The sequence below is a fragment of the Lipomyces tetrasporus genome (genome assembly GCF_029532465.1).
Source record: "Lipomyces tetrasporus strain NRRL Y-64009 chromosome Unknown POJ06scaffold_4, whole genome shotgun sequence".
In the NCBI taxonomy this organism is placed as follows: domain Eukaryota; kingdom Fungi; phylum Ascomycota; class Lipomycetes; order Lipomycetales; family Lipomycetaceae; genus Lipomyces; species Lipomyces tetrasporus.
Window position 1 is genome coordinate 181013 of NW_026611599.1, and position 18607 is coordinate 199619.

The following is an 18607-nucleotide window of genomic DNA, read 5'->3' on the forward strand; positions in this document are numbered from 1 at the left end:
ATGTCGTCCCCAGCTGGAGACCTAGATTTCAGGCTTCTAAATGGGCTACTTCAGGTCGCATCAATTGCTCTTCTGTTATAAGGGAGCGGTCACCTCTATAAAATCTATCACCGTAACAGCGACCTCATGAGGTTGTCGGCGGCATCTCCTTTTCTCCCCGCTCTATTCTCATGCTTCTCTTTTCTCTTCAATACAATTGCTCGCTACTCATATTATCGACTGAGCATCTGAGTTTATAGCGATCTGCAAAGATTTGGCTGATTGGAGATCACTCCTCGACAAACCTTATTTTGCTGTCAGGCTAAAATTATTTCGTTGAGTATTTTGGTGCACAAAGACGACACTGTACACTTTATTTGTAGTATATGCCTTCGTTTTTTGGTAACCGTAGTAACGGACCATTAGGCCCACCAAGCGAAATCTTGCTGCTGCGGATGCTGTCGGTCCCCGCTGTTACTGCTTCCTATTGTGGTCACCACTGACTTGTCCTTCCTGAGCTCATTTTCAACACCACCATAATTCGTATTCATCATACACCGATAGTCCGGTCTTCCTTCTCATAGTCATCTCTCGGTTGTCTGCGGTCTGCGCAATGCAGTCGCCGTGCTCTCTACCCCCCGACCTCGTGGAGGAGCTCCGCAGTATACCCAACTACTTCTTCGACCTCGATTCGGCTTACATCACCTCTTACGAGTCCTGGCATGTCCGCGGTAAGCATGTAACCGTCACCGAGACCCCCATCCTTGCCCGCATCTCGCCTTCCGAGCGGTCTCTCCGCCTTGAGCAGGAATTCGCCACAGTACGGCATATGCAGAAGCTTGACCCAACCAGCGCCCGCATCATACGCGCGTTCGAGTTCTTTCACCTCAAGAAGACAGGAGCGGTCGTGTCAATATTCGAGTATCTCGGAGAAAACTCGCTCTCTGAGTTCTCCTCGGCAATGACTGACAACCAGAACGGCGATGAGCAGGAGGAGGACGTCGAGAGTCTCACGGAGACCAGCCGTCCGGCAGCCGCGTCCTTGCGACCAAAAAGCATCATGACGCTCCCACAATTTCTAGAATTTGCGATCGGCACTTGCGAATGTCTCGAGCTCCTGCATCATTCGCATAACATCGTCCACGGTGAGGTTAGAGACGATGCGTTTTTCTATAACGCCAGCACCCGCACGGTGAAGATCATGCAGTTCGGCTGCAGCACGCGCAACGTACAGAGCACTATCGCCAACAGTACAATCCAAGACATTGTCGACAACTCAGCCTTGGATTACAAGTATGTCTATCTCTCGCCGGAGAAGACCGGACGCGCGTCCAGCTGCGTCGATCACCGCACCGACATATACTCTCTAGGCATCGTCTTTTTCTCGGTCCTGACAGGTCAGCTACCGTTCTACGGCTCAGCAATGGACGTGATCCATGACATCCTGCACACGCCTGTTCCTTCAATCGAGTCGTACAGGCCCGATATACCATCAGTCATCGACAGCATCATCCAGAAAATGACCGCCAAACAAGCAGGACAGCGGTATCGATCAGTAACCGGGCTTAAGCACGATCTTCTTGAAGTCCAGAGACTTGTGCGAATTTGTGAAGGGAATATTCTCGACGACTTTGAGCTCGGCACTAATGACGTGTCGTCGATATTCATTTTGCCGACCGAAACAATCGGCCGCGATGCTGAAAAAGACCAGGTCATAGGCATCATCCGTAAATTCGTCAAGCGCCGCAGATCAACCTCCGACCTGCAGACATTTCATTCCAAACGGTTTCAGGCTAATAATGCTGCTAATCATTCGGACTCGTTGGCGCTCTCGGCAGACTCGAAAACCGTATCTTCAAGCAGTTCGTCGGTGTCCGTCACGTCGCTTGACGTCGCGTCATCGCGTGCGAGCCAGTCCTACACAGGCAGCGGAGACTCCAGACGAAGTCATCGATATGACAAAACTGAAGTCATTGTCATACGAGGTTATCCCGGTATCGGCAAGTCGAGCTTTGTTACTTCACTACAGGCTCCGGTTCGGAAGTACGGTTACTTCGCGCACTTTGCTGTTCGATCGAAAGCGCGGCGGCCGTTCGAGGCGCCGGTCGAGATTCTGTCTGCCATATTGCGACAAGTCTTGTCTGAAAAAGTCGAGGTAGTGCATGCATTTTATAGCAATCTTCGGTCACGGCTGGGAATGCAATGCTACAATATGCAGCGACTTGGGGCCCTTATTCCGGAGCTCAAGGCGATTGTCGAAGTCGATCGCGCTTACACACAGAGGAAGTCTCAGCGGGATTTTCTTCACGTAGAAGATGACAATGCGTCTCAGTCGTCGTCATCTATCGTCGCGTTTGACTCCATTGCGGACGAGTTTTTTGACGCTGTATCGCAGTCAAGTCGCACGAGCAGTCAACAAATACGACAACAGCTATTGGGCCAAGATTCGACGTCGTTTACTGAGGAGGACATGTTTAAGAACGCGACCGGCAACAAGATGCAGTTTGTGTCGTTCATTCTCACGACGCTGCGAGTTTTGTCTGAAATGTTTGTCATAACAGCTGTGGTCGGCGATATACATTATGCTGATGACGAGACCCTCGAACTTTTGCTAAACATTATTCATTCTAAAGTCGACATGGTTTTGATTTTCACGCAGCGAGAGGCGGAGAAGTTGGCGCCACAGTACAAGGATTTTCTCGACAGTGATTATCCACGTCTGACTAAGATCATGCTAAAACCCCTCGGACGACAGTCGTTTGAGGAGTTCGTGTCGCTTACTTTGCATCGCGAGCTGTCGGAAATTAGTGATCTCGTGAATTTCCTATACGAAAGGATCAAAGGAAATCCATTCTATTTACGGGAGTTTCTAAACATATTGTATAATAAGAAGTCCATCCGCTTCGACTGGCGCGAGTCGAAATGGGTTTATGACGATATCGACAAATTGAACGCTCACTATTTGAATTTCACGGCGCATACGGAGATAGATGAGTCGTTCATTCTCAGACGGCTGCGAGAGTTCCCAAAGCGAACGAAAAATTTCCTCATCTGGGCTGCATTCCTCGGTTCACCATTCTCATTCGCCTTGGTCCGGCGGTTTATGTCGATGCCGGAAGGACTGTCGTCGAGCGACTCGAGCGACATTCCGGCGGTCGATAACACCGCAATCACGCTGATCGAGTCGGATGACAAGGCGCTATCGAGCCTGCAGACGCTGTTGCAGGCTGGTGTGATCATGCAAGATAAAGATGAGGATCACTTCCGATTCGTTAATGAGCGGTTTAGTCGCGCTGCTTTGAGTTTGGTCAGACCTGAGAATGTGGGGACGATGAATTTGTTGATTGCTCAGGTTTTAATGAAGGGTATGTCGAGGTTAAGTTATTTTAGTTCTGGTTAAACGTTCCTGACAATAGTAGGGGATGATCACGATCCATATCTAGTATGCGAGCACCTGTTGACGGCAATACCGCTGATCCAAGACAAGGAATACCGCCTGCCTTATCGTCGGGAACTTCTTCAAGCAGGAAAAATTGCATCTGACAACGGTTCATTTGTGAAAGCAGCTGAGCTCTACAAAGTTGGTATTAGTCTTCTCCAGACGCATAGATGGGACGATGGACAGCCGGATGTGGATTACTGCGAGACTTTTCAATTTTTCATTCGATTGGCAGAGGTGTACATCTGGCAAGGCAAGGGCCACGAAGCCCTGGCGACGTTGGACGAGACGTATCAGAATTCACATGAGAAGGACCACAAGGGATTATGCCACCTCTTGCGGAATCGGGTGTACTTTCTAATGGGGGACTATGGCAAGATTTGTGATGCTATGAATGTTGCGTGCGAAGATCTGGAACTCTGCACGCGCGTCCGGCTAGACGAGTTGACGGTCACTGACCGATTTTGGGAATTTTACGATATGATCGAGAATGCCAACGAGGAGGACCTAATGTCTCCCAAGCGGACCGACGACCCTGTCATCGAACTCGCCGAACGATTGACAGCTGAGAGCCTTATGGCGGCGTATTTAGGTGCTCCTGACAAGATTTTTCAATTAGTCTTGGTGTTTTTCAACATGCAGACGAATATCGGAGCAGACGATAATATCAGTTTGGCATACATATATCTCGGCATGGTCGCTATAGCACGATTTCGGTTGTACCACTTTGCGAATAAGTTACGCGCGATAAGTTATAGGATGATTGACGAGTGCAAGAACTCTAGTTCTATTGCGCGTGCCACCTTTGCGTATTACGTTTACTTGGGTCATTTGGGCCACGATTTCGGCGACGCTCTCGAGCGGATAGATGTAGCAATTTCACATGCCATTACTTCGGGTGACAGGGTCGCTATGCTGCAACTACAATCGCTTAATATTCGCATTCGATTTTTCATGTGTGATGACCTCCGGTCGATTCTCAGCCAGTGTGATTCAACACTTGGGTCAGCTGATGTGTTATACGAGAATTCAGATTCAATCATCGTTATCCGTGCGGTCAGGCAAACCATTCAAGCATTAACCGGCAAGACCATTAGTCGCGACGCAGAGAACTTATTAACCGATGACCAGCACGACTCAGTGGCATACCGAAACCGTCTGCTATCGATGCCATTTCTGGCTACAACGGCTGTGTACCTCGAATATTACATGATCGCCCTCTTTTTCTTCGGACATTACGACGAGATATACGAGGTTTCGTCATATATATCGACACATCGTTCAATATGGCATTGCTCGCGCGCGGCGCAATATGCGGGATTTGTGCTTAGTATCGCGATGGTGCAGATTTTGAGACGAGGAAATATTGATCCGAAGAAACGCGAGATGATGTTGGCACGGATTCATGAGCAGCAATATGCTTTACAAGAATGGTTGTCTGTTAGTAAGGTGTCTTTTTACATGTGTTGGGGGATGATTGATATGGAGGTGAGTTAGAGCTGTATTTAGAAGCCACAGCTTATGATCATCCTAACTTGTGGAATTAGCTGGAGGATTTGGCTGGGCATTTTGATAAAGCGATGGTCAGATACGAAGACGTTCTTCAGCACTGCGAACAATACAAGTTCAAATTCGACACCGCAATCCTTCACGGTCTCGCCGGTGAAATATGCATGCGGAGAGGTGTCAAAAGTATCGGGCAGGTCCTACTCAAGAGAGCAGTTGCCGTATTCATGGAATGCGGGGCCGTGGCTGTTGTCGAGGATATGTCGCGTCGGCATCCGGACGTCTTTAATGTGACTGATAGTACACGATACAGGAGCGTTGGCGTTCAGACAGTTGCAGTTAAGGTGCAGTCCGACGTCACGGCCGAAGGCGGGCCTAATACTAGCGCTGGAGTGCAGTCCTTGTCGTACATGGACTATTTTCAAGGCGGAGCGCCATTGCCACAATCTATGACGGACGCAAATGGCGGGTATCGGAAGACTACGGAAGAGCGTGCCGTCGAGAGCGAATGGGAAGAGGACGATGAGACGGATATGCATGAAAACGCAAACCGGTCTGAAAGTAGCAACACGTTAGATATCCTCGATTTGACGTCGATTATCAAGAGCAGCCAGATTATTTCGAGTGAAATTAATGTTGATACATTGCTCAAAAAGATGATTGAGATTTTCATCAATACTACCCGCGCAGAGGTCGCTGCTGTTGTCGTCCACGAGGACTCGAAATTCCGTGTCGCGGCCATGGGGACTGTGAGTGGCGTCGAATCATTCAAGTATCCCCGGATGAGTCTGGAGAGCCTTGAGAACACGGTCTTTTCAGAGCCGATCTCGTACGCATTGAATACCAGCGAGACCGTGGTCATGGCGAATTCAGCTGACGACGAACGATTCTTGGGCGCTAGTCTCGGCTGGCAAAAGAGTCACCCTGACGGTCGCAGTGTCCTGGTGCATCCTGTCCGGCACAAAAATATTGTGCTCGGGGCGTTGTATCTCGAAGGCGCTCCGCATTCCTTCAACACTCGTCATATCGAGGTGTTGTCGTTGCTCTCTCAGCAAATGGGTATTTCAATCACGAATGCCATGCTATTCAAGAATATCCGCAAGGCAACAATGGCCAATGCTATGATGATTGAAAGCCAGAACGCCGCGTTAAGAGCTGCGCGCGAATCAGAAGCGCGCTTTGTGGCGACACTAGAGACTATGCCTTGTATTATCTGGACTGCGGATCCCCCTTCGGCGCGGGCGCCGGCGAACACGACGCCACCATTAGATTACTTGAATAATTTCTGGTATATTTTCTGCGGTGCTGGCGCCCCTGGACCTGCTAACGATGCATACCTTCGGCAATTTCACGACGATGACCGTGAAGTGTTTGTGAGAGCTCTGAGAAATGCCAAGTGTGGAACTTACGAGACTATTGAAATCCGGATCCGTGACGCGGAGGGCAATTACCGGTGGCACGTCTGTCGATGCACGGCGCTCAAGAGCGACGACGGCATGATCACAAAATGGATCGGCGCTTTGATTAACATCGATGACCAGCGACGAGCTAAGGAGGACGCGTTGAACGCAATGCGGTTGAAAGAAGAGGCATCGCGAATGAAGTCAGAGTTCTTGGCAAATATGTCTCATGAGATTCGCACTCCTATTGCTGGAGTCATTGGTATGAGTGACTTATTGCTCAGCACGGATCTGCAGCCACAGCAGCGTAATTTCGCTGATAATATTCGGCTGTGCGCTGATGCATTGTTGACTGTGATCACCGACGTTTTAGACTTCAGCAAGATCGAGGTCGGCAAGCTTGAGCTTTGCAATGTGCCGTTCGATGTGACACGTGTCCTGAAAGAGACTTTGAAAATCCTCTCATTTCCGGTTGCGAAGAAGGGATTGCGGTTACTTGATGATATTCACTTTTCGATACAGCCTATGCCGTTGGTTATGGGTGACCCGGGACGCTTTAGACAGATTGCGATGAATTTGTTGACTAACGCTGTCAAATTCACAAGAAGCGGGCACATCACGCTCACAGCTCGAGACGGTTACGAAACAGATGACACAGTAGAAGTGAAGGTTCATATCTCTGACACTGGTATCGGTATCAGCAAGGCGGTGATGTCAAAATTGTTCCTACCATTCGAACAAGGAGACAATAGCACAGCCAGACAATTTGGTGGCACTGGACTGGGGCTATCCATCAGCAAGAATTTAGTCGAGCTCATGAACGGCACCATTGGGCTCGATTCCGAGTATGGCAAGGGCACGATCGCACATTTCACTGTTCCCTTTATGAAGGCGCCAATCGACGCGCAGCCGAGTCCATATAGTCCGGACGAAGCGTCGTCGGTTGTGGCTTGGGATGCCGGCCCAAACTCGTACCAGCAGTTGGTTGATATTCCATCTCCAGTTTCAGTAGTGTCGCATCCTGAAGTACCAGAGGGAGATGGCGATCCTCAGGAGTCGTTGTCATCTTTAGACACGTATCTAGGGACGAAGCCGCCCAGTGCAGCGAGGACATCGACGTCGGAATCGTCAGTGTCGTCCGCTTCAGCGGCATCTTCAACGCTATCTTCAGACTCGGCTGAATCGTGTGCGAGTAATAGCACAGTCGATGCTCGCGAGTCGAGACCTATCTGGATTTTGGTGGTGGAAGACAATTTGGTAAGTCGGCTCTGCGCTTGTTAGGGGAGCACGATATTAACCTAAAACCAGATCAATCAACAGATTGCCCTGAACTTGCTCAAAAAATTGAAATATGGCGTGGAAGCAGTGTGTAATGGAAAGCAGGCGCTTGACGCTCTCGATCGTCGCGTGTCGTGCAGGCAACCCTTCGATTTGGTGTTGATGGATTGTCAAATGCCCCTGATGGATGGTTATGGTAAGTTGGCACTGGTTGTGTGTGTTATGTGATATGCCGTTAACCAATTTCTACAGAGGCTACGAGACGACTTCGGCGGCATAGTGACAACAGCGTGCGCGATGTACCTGTAATCGCAATGACCGCCAATGCAGTAACTGGAGACCGGGAACGATGTCTGGATGCAGGAATGTCCGATTATCTCGCTAAACCTGTCAAGCGGGACGTCCTAGAATCTATTATTGCTAAATGGTTGAACCTGCGAGAGATTCCATCATAATTGTATCGTTCTCTGTACGTTAGGATAAAGTAAAGTAGATATGTAATCTGTTATTTGCATCTGTTTCTGGCATGTGCATATAGCATTTTGGAATATGGATTCGTCGAGTATGGGTATTTTGCCGGTCTATTTTGCTCATGCGTTTTTAGTTTTTAGCAGTCGTTCTGTATCATATGTTGGTTATTATAAGAGTAAGGAGTTTTGGTAATTGTGGTCACAGCGGGAAAACCTGACGGCTATGATCAATTATACATGTAACTTAAATAACAATATACACATGTCATATCTCAGATTTTGAGACCGTTGAAGAAGTGATCCTCATCGCTGATAACCCCAAAATTCCAAAATATTCACCGTGCAATGCTATGACTCTGTATGACTAACTACCCGTTTACACTTCCTGTTCTTCTTGAACGACATCCATAACTTTTTGTCCGAACAAGCCGCTGAATAAATCACTAAAACGCGGTTAGTACTGTGATACGAGCTAATCTGCGGAAAATTAATTTAGCATACTCAATCTGCTCATCGTTCCAGGTCGTAGACGGAATAGGGGGCATGAAATTTTGAATCTTCTCCTGCACATGATATCGCAGTTTCCGTCCCTTGGATGCTTTCACATCCAAGTTTGGCCGCTTTGTCTTTGGCTTCGAAACCGTCCACGTCACACCACCCGCATCAGTAGCAGCCATATTCTTGTCGACCAAGTCCTTCAACAAAATTTGATAGAAATCGGTATCATCGTATAGCAGCGAGGCTCCACTATTGTACACAGCTCCGTCATCAACACGACCCTCGTGTGTGGCACCATCTAACTTGACATTTCCGGCGCTCGTGGTCCTGTTGACGCGTGTCCTTGCCACCAATCTGTCCGTATCTCGCAACAAATCCTCAAGTTGACTGGAAATACTTTGATTCAAGACTGTGAACTTGTTACCAAGGCCGGACATACTGTTCGCGGATTGAACTTTCCGTGACCACTTCCCGAGCACCGCGGTCCGATAGGGTGTGTAAGTTGAGTTGAACGCCGTGCACGCATCGTAGTGTGCTTGAACTGTTGCTGAGCGTTTACGTTTCCGTGATGGAGCACCAGGGGCCAATAAGGAGTTCACTTCTAATAATTTCTAAGTATGAAATCAGTAACCTGCGCCCGGTATAGACGTAGAGGGACAAATCATACAGTCCGTAGAGAAATCAGTTGTTCCATCAAGTGCAGAACTTTCTCCTCCGCTTCGTGGACCAAAACTTGTACATCCTGGTTGTCCCCGTATGAATCCTGCCGTGATAGACTGAGGGCCAGGTTTAGCGCTGTGAGTGCCTTTTGTAACTGGATTCTGCCGTCCAAAGTGCGCTCATATATAGCCTGTTCATAAGTCAGCATTTTGATCTAATATTCGACACGAAATAAAGCACTGACTATTTGCCGTTTAACAGCAAGACCGTTCAGGTAGTTCTCATCCGACGTTTCTAGAGCCATAACGACTAGATCCTATCTCTCTTCGCATATATCTACGTAAGCGCGTGCAATGAACGGTCGTTTACGACAAGTTTGTCGAAGGCGACAATTTTCTGGGTGCGGCTCAGATGTGGGATGAGTGTATATGAAGCAGGGTAACCTTTCCAAGATGGATAGCTCATAGTCATTAAACACCAATTGCATAATCATAAGAGCCACAGATTCCTTTCGTTGGGCCAATAATATAATATAGAAGAGCTCTTTTGTTAAACCTCAACTCAGATTCAAGAGCTCGATTGGAAATCATCTCTACACATTCCAGCATATTTGGCTATTTCCCTCGCCTTAAATGTTTGATGCCCTCATAAGTCACGTGATATAAAGGCATGCCTAGGTGTGCTACCGAATATTTCGGTGCGTGAGCTCCGGATGGCCAAGCTGGTAAGGCGTCAGGCTGTAATGGAATTTCCGAGCAACAATTACCTGAAAATCGCGTGTTCGAGTCACGCTCCGGAGATTTTATTTTTTGGTCTTCCTAACTTCGATTGCGCAGCCCGTCTTTGCTTACTATTCGTGGTGAATAGAGACCAATGATTGAATAATTTAAATTTTGCTCAGTGTCGTAAGTGTTTTCCTTAAACCTGTGGCAGAATAAGCTGCAGCGGCAGCAGTAAGTCATAGCACGACATGATCGTGTGTCGCTAAGCTTCGACTTAGGAATAATACACACTATATTCGCTTCATTCCGGGGACAGAAATGGCACCGACTGACAGTTGAGATATCTACTGTGTCGAATACGCCCTCAAGGTGGATTGTAATTGAGCCGACTCAGGCTTCGAGAGGAACGAAGAGCCCAATCGGCACATAGCATGGGTGCAGAAAATATACGCTAACCATAATAAAGAGAACGACTGGCTGACTCTCCGTGTTGCCTAAATGAAGGAGTTGCTGGTTAACTCTTCTAACATGCGTCCCGCTGTTGTCATATTATTAAACAAGGAATTGTGAAATGCTTACTAACTACTTGGGGAAAATTCCTCGATGTTTCCTTAGCCCTAACCCACAACCGTTTTGCCTTAGCCGACAGTAGTGTCTAGGCGGTTGATGTGGGGACTGACTCAACCCCTTGCTGAAAGCTAAGGGTCGCGAACCCTTATCGGCGTCAGTAGCTGGCAGAGGTTATCGTCATTTTGTTTCAAATGTCTTCGATGCGCAAACGATCATCGCGGACGAGATCGTCATCGAGGCAGGCCTCTTTCAGTCCAACTGCTGGCAATTTTTCTACATTCGTTTGACTTGGTCTTGTGAAATCTGAATCGCTCTTCGCGGAATTATATTATCGACGACACGCGCTGGCCGCCGTTAACTTTTCGTCTAATCGTTTTTGGCACCACGCAATTGCTCGCACATCGAGCGCACTGACCGTCATCAGCAGAGACAAGTTGAGACAGTTGGAACATTGGATAGTCTCGTAGACGAGCATAATATACATTATTAGAACGCTAGAAATGTCAACGTTTTATAAGTGGTACAACGCACGGTTGGCCACACGACCAATCTTGACACAGTGCGTCACAACAGCGGTATGAACTATTCCATCCGAAACATCTTAAAGCTTTTCTAACAGGACTAGTTTCTCTTTGGAGCAGGAGATGTTGTTGCTCAGACACTTTCACCTGACCCAGCATTGAAGGGCAAATATGACTATATTCGTACTGGGCGAATGTGTTTCCACGGGGGTGTTGTCTTCGCGCCTGTAGTGATTCAATGGTACAAACTAGTCAGCACGCGCATTGTGATCCCGGGGCGTCCAATGCTTGAGGCGCTGGCGCGAATGGCAGTTGACCAGACGGTGTGGGCACCTGTGGGTATCGCGTCGTTCTATGTGAGCATGGGCGTTTTGCAGTTGCATTCTTGGGATCAGATCAAGGAGGATTTGCGTACAAAATGGTGGCGAACAATGGTCGGAAATTATGCAGTCTGGCCAGCGGTACAGTTTGTGAATTTTAGAATCGTTCCTTTGGAATATCGACTAATGTTTGTGAATATTGTGTCGATCGCTTGGAACGCGTTTTTGTCATGGTTCAGTGCTACCAGCATTGAACAATCGATGCAGACTCTCGAGAAGGCAGAACATAAGTTGGAAGAGCTTGAGGCAAAGGTTGAGAAGAGAATCTAATTGTAACTTCAAAACTGTACCTGATACGACGGTTTGTATTATTGGACATGTTCCAGTGTGTTAGAAGTTGCCAGATCCGAGCTATGTATCACATAGAAAGTTTTGCTTCCATTTATGAATTATGGACACCATTTGGATCAAGCTTCATGATTGATTTGATGTGTCCCTGTCCATCTACAAAGACGTCAAAGTTGTACAGATTATCATTTGATACATTGTCATATATTTAAATGACCTATTCCGTTGAACAAGCCCGCACGCATTCGTCCATCATGTGATACGATCTCTTACATATACTATTTTGAATCTAAACGAGTAGAAGTCCTGTCGAAAACATGTTAGCGCTAGGATCTGAAAGCCTTCCACATTGAGTCGTAAGTCTTCCAACACTATGATTCCGTAATGTCTCAGAGTAGCGATTCATTATTGCTCCCCATCAATTTGTCGGTAACAGCTTCTAGTTATTAAATTTCATGAATTCATCATTATACGGATCAATAATACGATTGAAAGACGACATCGACTCTACAGTAAAAACTTATACGAACCTGAACACAGCGCAGAATTGCAACTTGACCTAAATGTAAACTGTATTAACTATTAGCAAAGCATGGAGATAAATTGACGGTATTAAGTTAAGAGTTATGAACATTTGCCCACATCGACGACGTGGCGACAAAATTTTACTTAAGAGGGAATTGGTCGGAGCCGAGCTAAAGTCCGTGGTTGGCTTACAGCTATTTATGACGCGTCAGCACGAGGGTTTTGTGTAGTCATGATGCGTGACGCGATACACTTTCCGATGGAATCTGTAGCCAAGTAGTACTAACTCGTCGGACCAACGATCTCGCTCGTTTCCGTTTATTCATCGTGCACCAAATCCCGAGGATTTCATTGACTCCTCGTAGATATATATGGCAACTGCATTGGGTGTCAGTGTCTGTTTGTCACATTTACCACGGCTGTCTCCGAACTGAAGTACCTCCTGGGATAAGTCGCCTACCCCTGCTATTCTCACCGATCCACGCCCGAATATACTCTCGACGACGCGCATTTCAATCGTTTGTCATTGATATTTATTATATGTAAGTATTCTCTATACTTGTTTATGGACGGTTGCATGATACGATCTTTATGCATTTCGCGATTTGCGGGATGTGCGGAGTTGGCGGAATCGACGGTCAGTGCGAGACGGCATGACAGTCAAACTTGATATGCGATTCTGGCGTACTTGGCATAGCTGTTCCTAAATGTTTTGTGACTATTTTATCTCGCTGCAGTTCTCTGAATCCTGATCCGACGTTCCTAGCAGGCCACCGTGGTTGGTCGTGGAATGATCTTGATTTATGAAGACCCGATATACAAGAAGGGATATCTCATCAGGTGAAAATCGTAACTAACGATCTATCGAGTGTAGTATTCGCTTCTTTGTTGGAATAGTTGGCATCGGTACTGTCTTTGTGCAGTCAGCGGCAACTCATCATCAGCACGGGGCTCCTTTTTGAATACCGGCAAACGGCTCTCTTTTTGCTGATCTTAGGCAATTGAACGGTACGCAATAGCGATTCTGATTCTAGTTTAGATTGGATGGTTGACGGTTAGAGTCGGTCGCCTGCTAACGGTCGTCCAGCGCTATGGGAAACAATGGTTCTAAAACAAAAGGAGGCGAGGGACTGCAATCCTACCCGTCGTTCTCAAGAACAGACACGCAAGGCTCATCACGATCTATCAAATCCCTGCGGTCGAAAATCAACAGCAGCTCGGCTAGTGATGTGGCCACAAGTTCGTCCGCGCTCGATCCACCCCTCTCACCCCAATATCCAAAATCGACTGGACAGTATGTATCTGCTAACACCAACGGAGAAATATCGTCTTCTCCTTCACCACCCGGGTTTGATAATGCAAATTTGCCACCATCGATGCAAGTGCATGAGCCGAAAGAGCCTATTTTAATTCGGCGTTCATTTGACGCATCCGTTGACATTCCATCGTCTCAAGCTCAGCACGGAAGGAGTGGCAGTGCGTCCTCGGCAGCGAATGATCAGGCGACGTCGATCCCGGACGCCGTCGTTGCTTCGGCTAGTAAGGTGCACCGTCGAAGTAATAGCAATCTGGACAACGTTGATTCATCGGCCGCCGGCTTAGAAGAATCCATGAGCAATATGAATCTTTCGCGGCCATCCGCTAGCCCGGGTCATGGGTCACCAGCAGTTAGCGGTCCAGAAATGGGTCCGTCGCTAGACATCGATGAGATTATACAGCGGTTACTCGATGTAGGATATTCAGGCAAAGCAACAAAGAGTGTGTGTCTGAAAAATGCAGAGATACAAGTTATATGTCGATACGCTCGAGAAATTTTCTTGTCGCAGCCTACCCTAATCGAGCTTTCGCCGCCAGTTAAGATTGTCGGCGATATCCATGGACAATATGGCGATTTGATCCGATTATTCGAAATGTGTGGTTTCCCTCCGTCGGCGAACTATCTTTTTTTGGGAGACTATGTTGATCGAGGGAAGCAAGGACTAGAAACGATCTTGCTTTTACTGGCGTACAAGATCAAGTATCCAGAAAACTTCTTCCTTCTCCGTGGAAATCACGAATGCGCTAATGTGACCCGAGTATATGGATTCTATGATGAATGCAAACGACGATGCGGTATTAAAGTTTGGAAAACATTCGTCGACTGCTTCAACACGTTGCCGATCGCATCCATTGTTGCATCAAAAATTTTCTGCGTTCATGGGGGATTATCACCGGTATTGAACTCAATGGATGAAATTCGGGATATTGTTCGACCTACCGATGTCCCAGATTATGGACTCCTTAACGATCTATTATGGTCCGATCCTACGGATACACCAAACGAATGGGAAGACAATGAGAGAGGAGTATCTTACTGTTTCGGAAAGTCGGCAATTAACAAGTTCCTCACTAAGTTTGAGTTTGATCTAGTATGTCGAGCACATATGGTTGTTGAAGATGGGTATGAGTTTTTCAACGAACGGACACTAGTTACAGTATTCTCTGCGCCGAATTATTGTGGCGAGTTCGATAACTGGGGTGCGGTTATGGCCGTGTCTGAGGAGCTGCTGTGCAGTTTCGAGTTGTTGAAGCCTTTAGATTCGGTGGCTTTGAAGCAAGAGATGAGAAGAGGACGCTACGAGCGTAAGAATGGAATGCATTCCAGCCCAGTATGTAGTCTCGACCATATCGATTCGAATTCTGATGCTAACAGAAAACTGTATAGCCGGCGTCCCAAGTCCCACAGAGCTTTTAGAAGTGCATCTCTGGTCAGTCCGAGTCATATTCTTTCAGGAATGTTGTTGCTCGGACCATAGTGTTTCCGTATTAAGAGGAACTGGCTTGCGGGAAGAGGTTTGATGCCCAATTGGTTTGGCAACAACTGTGGCAGCAAATGGAACCAAATTACCAATCTTCTTCCTCGCGAGTTACGGCTTACTGATGCCAATTTTGAGGATTAGTATTGGCTCAAGATTGGCCAAGTGCCTGTGATGTATTGTATTGCATGAATATCCTCGGGAGTCCCGGGGAATAAGGCATATGAAGTTTTTTGTTCTCTCCTTTCGCTTCCGTTTAGGATGGTTCTTTAATTGTACGTATTGTGCCTTTCGTATGGGATTGTGTTATGGTTTTCGCGTTGTATTTGTTCTATATACCGTATGTATGCGTTGCAGTTTGATAGCAGATATAAGGGATGGGTACTGTTTTGTTGCCTTTCGTGTTTAATATCAGGGCGGTTTTATATAAAATAAATAGTATTGCCCAGTCCGTCATATGACAGGAATCGAGATGTGGCTTGATCCCAGCTTTAGCAAGTATTTGATTAGGCGAATTTTAATCCGAGTCCAGTTAGCAACGCATTTTAATTTGACTCAATTCCTAGCGTTAATCTCCTGCATTCTGGAACAGGTCTCCAAGTCACATTCCTGCCGAGATTTGCTACTTAAATATGTAGATTGACGGCTACGTATATGACCAGTATGCCGTAATTACACGGTTTCGTGCGAATGGACGTTAAATGTATGGCCAGTTCACAATCCACATCTTATCGGATACCACACAGCTGCAGCTAGATGACTCGACTGCCATCAGACAGAACCAGCTAGACGTAACCGTGCGGCAACACAAGCTATTATGTTTGGAAATTGTCTCTTTTTGTCTCTGCTTATCTTCGCATGAGATGATGGGATGCCCTCTGTGATGCCTCTTTGTGTTCCTAGTCCCAAGACGAGGTGACCTGGATTAAAGGTTCTGGTCTTGTTGTGGATATGACTCCTTTACGTGCCAGATAATTGCAAAAAGAGTAAGTGTAGCGGGCTTGCTTTTCATGAAGACGAACGAATGCGTGGTGACTATTCTTCGCAACTGACCCGAAAACAGGCAGTTAGTCGGGTGGCTAGTGAGAGCCAGTGCGGTTCCCCCCACATCATTTACTGCGGGCCCCGCCTTCTGGTGTGAAGCTTACCTTGACAGCACTGCGGGTTAGGGGGACTCCGGACAACAGTTAGGCAAATGCCGAGCAACGAATTTTCGCGTACTGCCACGCGAAACTGAGACTGCGGCACCGTTCAACCATGCAGGTCGCTTCTGCCAGAAGCACATATGAGCGACTAGTCGGGATTCGGTGGGGCCATGTAAGAATGGGAGGCAGTTCGATAGACTGAGCGCCTAACGGACAAATACCCGAGCTGTGTACGCCTGAGGCAGGCGATGGACGGCATCATTTGTGACGAGAATTTTTGCCAGGATTGAAATTGCACCCGCAGCAAATAATGCGGTGGAGTGCTTGCAGCTGTATTGCAGATTTATGGAAAGCGCTCGTCGTGCCTTTGAAGTGTAGGTTCTTAATATCCAATGATTGGTCTTAGCTGCCCACTGATGTGACATCAAGACCATAGAGCTGTGTCCTCGCAAAGAATATATTAATTCAGAGGCCAAGTCTCATACATCCGCTCAATCGATCATGACATTCCGTTAATACCATGAAGCCAGCAACTGGCTATGACCGCGCTTCATGCGCTTCATCACAGGGTATATAGCTAATGACTGCGTGGGTGGACGACGTCGGTAGTCTGCCATGACTAAGTTGACCTGCGGCAAGAATGACCTTTGGGGGTCAAGAGTGTCACTTGCCGATCCTGTCCTAAATTGGAACAAAGAACAGAAGTGGAGTGTGTTACATTGCAGCAAGACACTGTCTTATTATTGTTTCCTTGATTTGTGAGTCGAACCGTCTTTCCGTTAGCAAACTATTACTGCACTATGTGCATTCTATATCTTGTCTAGTTACGCAGAAGCAGGCAGGCTTGAGTTCTTAAGTACCTAATGTAATATGCGGTGCAATATTTCCGATCCGGCCTGCAAAAATAACCGAGCAACCACCACGTACGCATCCGAAGAGTGAAATCAATGCGGATTAGGATGCTTGCCGTCGCAACAGTTCGCCGAATGGGGTCATACGCTCTAGTATGCCGTGTGGGGGTTTCGGATCGATTCTGCAGTCTTAATTCAAAGGATCGACAGAGAGCATTCAACTGGCTGCTGAATCTGTCTCTCCACTCCGATTCCGAACAGCCGCATTGTCCAAGCATGTCTCCTTCGATAAGCGCGACAGCAAAGCAGCTAGCTCTGTCGGGTTTTTGCCGGCGAAGCCAGAGACGGGGGGAGGACGGAGTGGGGGTGCGGTGTTTCGCCAAATTGCTGGTCTTGCTTATATCTAGGATTTCTCCGCTGACAATCTCTTTGCCAGTCAGCGCGAGATTAAAAACTGAATGGCTGAGTTTTAGCAACAAGCTGCGGTTTTTCTTGATATTCCTTGATTGGAACGAGATCGACAGAGGCCTTACAACACATGTACTGCGAGACAGGAGATCAAACCAGTGATTGATTATTCATTGGCATTGCCGTCAGTCCATAGTGTTGTTTCGCCAACATTGGGACCAACATAGTCAGTCAAGTGTCTGTCATTCGCGTGGTATGCCGTAGAGCATATGCTAAAGTGCAAGTTCGTTTCGCGAGAATTACGCGGTCAAAATTGGTGTCACCTGATCGGCGCAGTCTATCATAGGCCATGAATGTTTTCTTAATCATGGTATATATCAATTGAGAGTAACACCTCAGAATTAATATATATATATATATATATAAGTTATTACAATTTGGTTTTCTATTTTGGAAGGATTGATCGAATAATGTAGCAATAGTCGCGAAAATACCCCCCACGCCCCTCCTAAGCCCCCCACTCTGGATCGTTGCGAGGAACACAGCCATGGAATACCTGTAGAACACTATATACAGCGTGCATTGTCGATACTGTATTTGGAAGCGGGGGCGGGACAAACGGTCATGATACCAATCTTAGTAACGCGGACGGATTACCAAATATGGCTTTTTGCGGGCTATATTTGTTGCGTCGGATAAGCCACGCAGAACCAACATTCTACGTTTTCAACCCCCCTGGCATAATTAATACGGCCATAAATCATAAGTCATACGATTGACTACCCTGGTCTTAACGCGGACTCTGAAAGAAAAAAAGACGCATGAGACCGTATCAGATCACTCCACACACGTTCGTTGTTCGCGCGAACCGGTGGTTTTGGTTGCAGGCATTGGTGCGGCGCCACATGCTGCTTGGTTCCTGGACCCGTAGCAAGAGCCGGCAGGGCAGTCAGATTGTGGGGTAGCCGAAGGTGGATGTGGAATCGCAGGCGACTACTGAGCCTACGTCACGCGCGGGGGTCACAGGCCCTAGATAAAAGTTAGTTTGTGTGCAAATCAAGCGCTATCCGGTAGCCACGGGGATAACTGGCTGATTCCCGGAACGGTTAGAACTTCACGGGGAACTTAGCGCAATCTTGCAATCTGCTAAGCACACCGCTGTCACCTTGGAG

The 18607-nt window shown here is 47.4% G+C and overlaps 4 protein-coding genes and 1 non-coding gene across 5 annotated transcripts; 4 read left to right on the plus strand and 1 right to left on the minus strand.

Annotated features, from left to right (window-relative positions):
* Positions 1 to 484: 484 nt before the first annotated feature.
* On the plus strand, positions 485 to 8342 carry POJ06DRAFT_249779 (uncharacterized protein). The gene is made up of 5 exons (XM_056187208.1): positions 485 to 3344; positions 3399 to 4906; positions 4966 to 7581; positions 7633 to 7798; positions 7855 to 8342. Exons 1-5 carry the CDS (start codon positions 593 to 595, stop codon positions 8055 to 8057), a joined length of 7245 nt encoding a protein of 2414 aa, XP_056044344.1. The 5' UTR covers positions 485 to 592; the 3' UTR covers positions 8058 to 8342.
* POJ06DRAFT_249783 (apoptosis-antagonizing transcription factor) lies at positions 8343 to 9608 on the minus strand. The gene is made up of 4 exons (XM_056187209.1): positions 9475 to 9608; positions 9238 to 9420; positions 8574 to 9181; positions 8343 to 8515 (listed from the first exon to the last, which is right to left on the minus strand). The coding sequence occupies exons 1-4, from the start codon at positions 9532 to 9534 to the stop codon at positions 8449 to 8451; spliced, it is 918 nt and encodes a 305-aa protein (XP_056044345.1). The 5' UTR covers positions 9535 to 9608; the 3' UTR covers positions 8343 to 8448.
* A 328-nt stretch (positions 9609 to 9936) lies between these two features.
* POJ06DRAFT_t34 lies at positions 9937 to 10030 on the plus strand. The gene has a single exon. It is a non-coding gene; the product is annotated as a tRNA-Tyr (tRNA).
* Positions 10031 to 10926: 896 nt separating this feature from the next.
* On the plus strand, positions 10927 to 11982 carry POJ06DRAFT_83772 (uncharacterized protein). The gene is made up of 2 exons (XM_056191635.1): positions 10927 to 11097; positions 11148 to 11982. The coding sequence occupies exons 1-2, from the start codon at positions 11023 to 11025 to the stop codon at positions 11691 to 11693; spliced, it is 621 nt and encodes a 206-aa protein (XP_056044346.1). The 5' UTR covers positions 10927 to 11022; the 3' UTR covers positions 11694 to 11982.
* Positions 11983 to 13918: 1936 nt separating this feature from the next.
* Positions 13919 to 16006, plus strand: POJ06DRAFT_280893 (Metallo-dependent phosphatase-like protein; the record flags this gene model as incomplete). Its single annotated transcript, XM_056189912.1, has 2 exons — positions 13919 to 14858; positions 15942 to 16006. The coding sequence occupies 2 exons, from the start codon at positions 13919 to 13921 to the stop codon at positions 16004 to 16006; spliced, it is 1005 nt and encodes a 334-aa protein (XP_056044347.1).
* Between the last annotated feature and the right edge of the window lie 2601 nt (positions 16007 to 18607).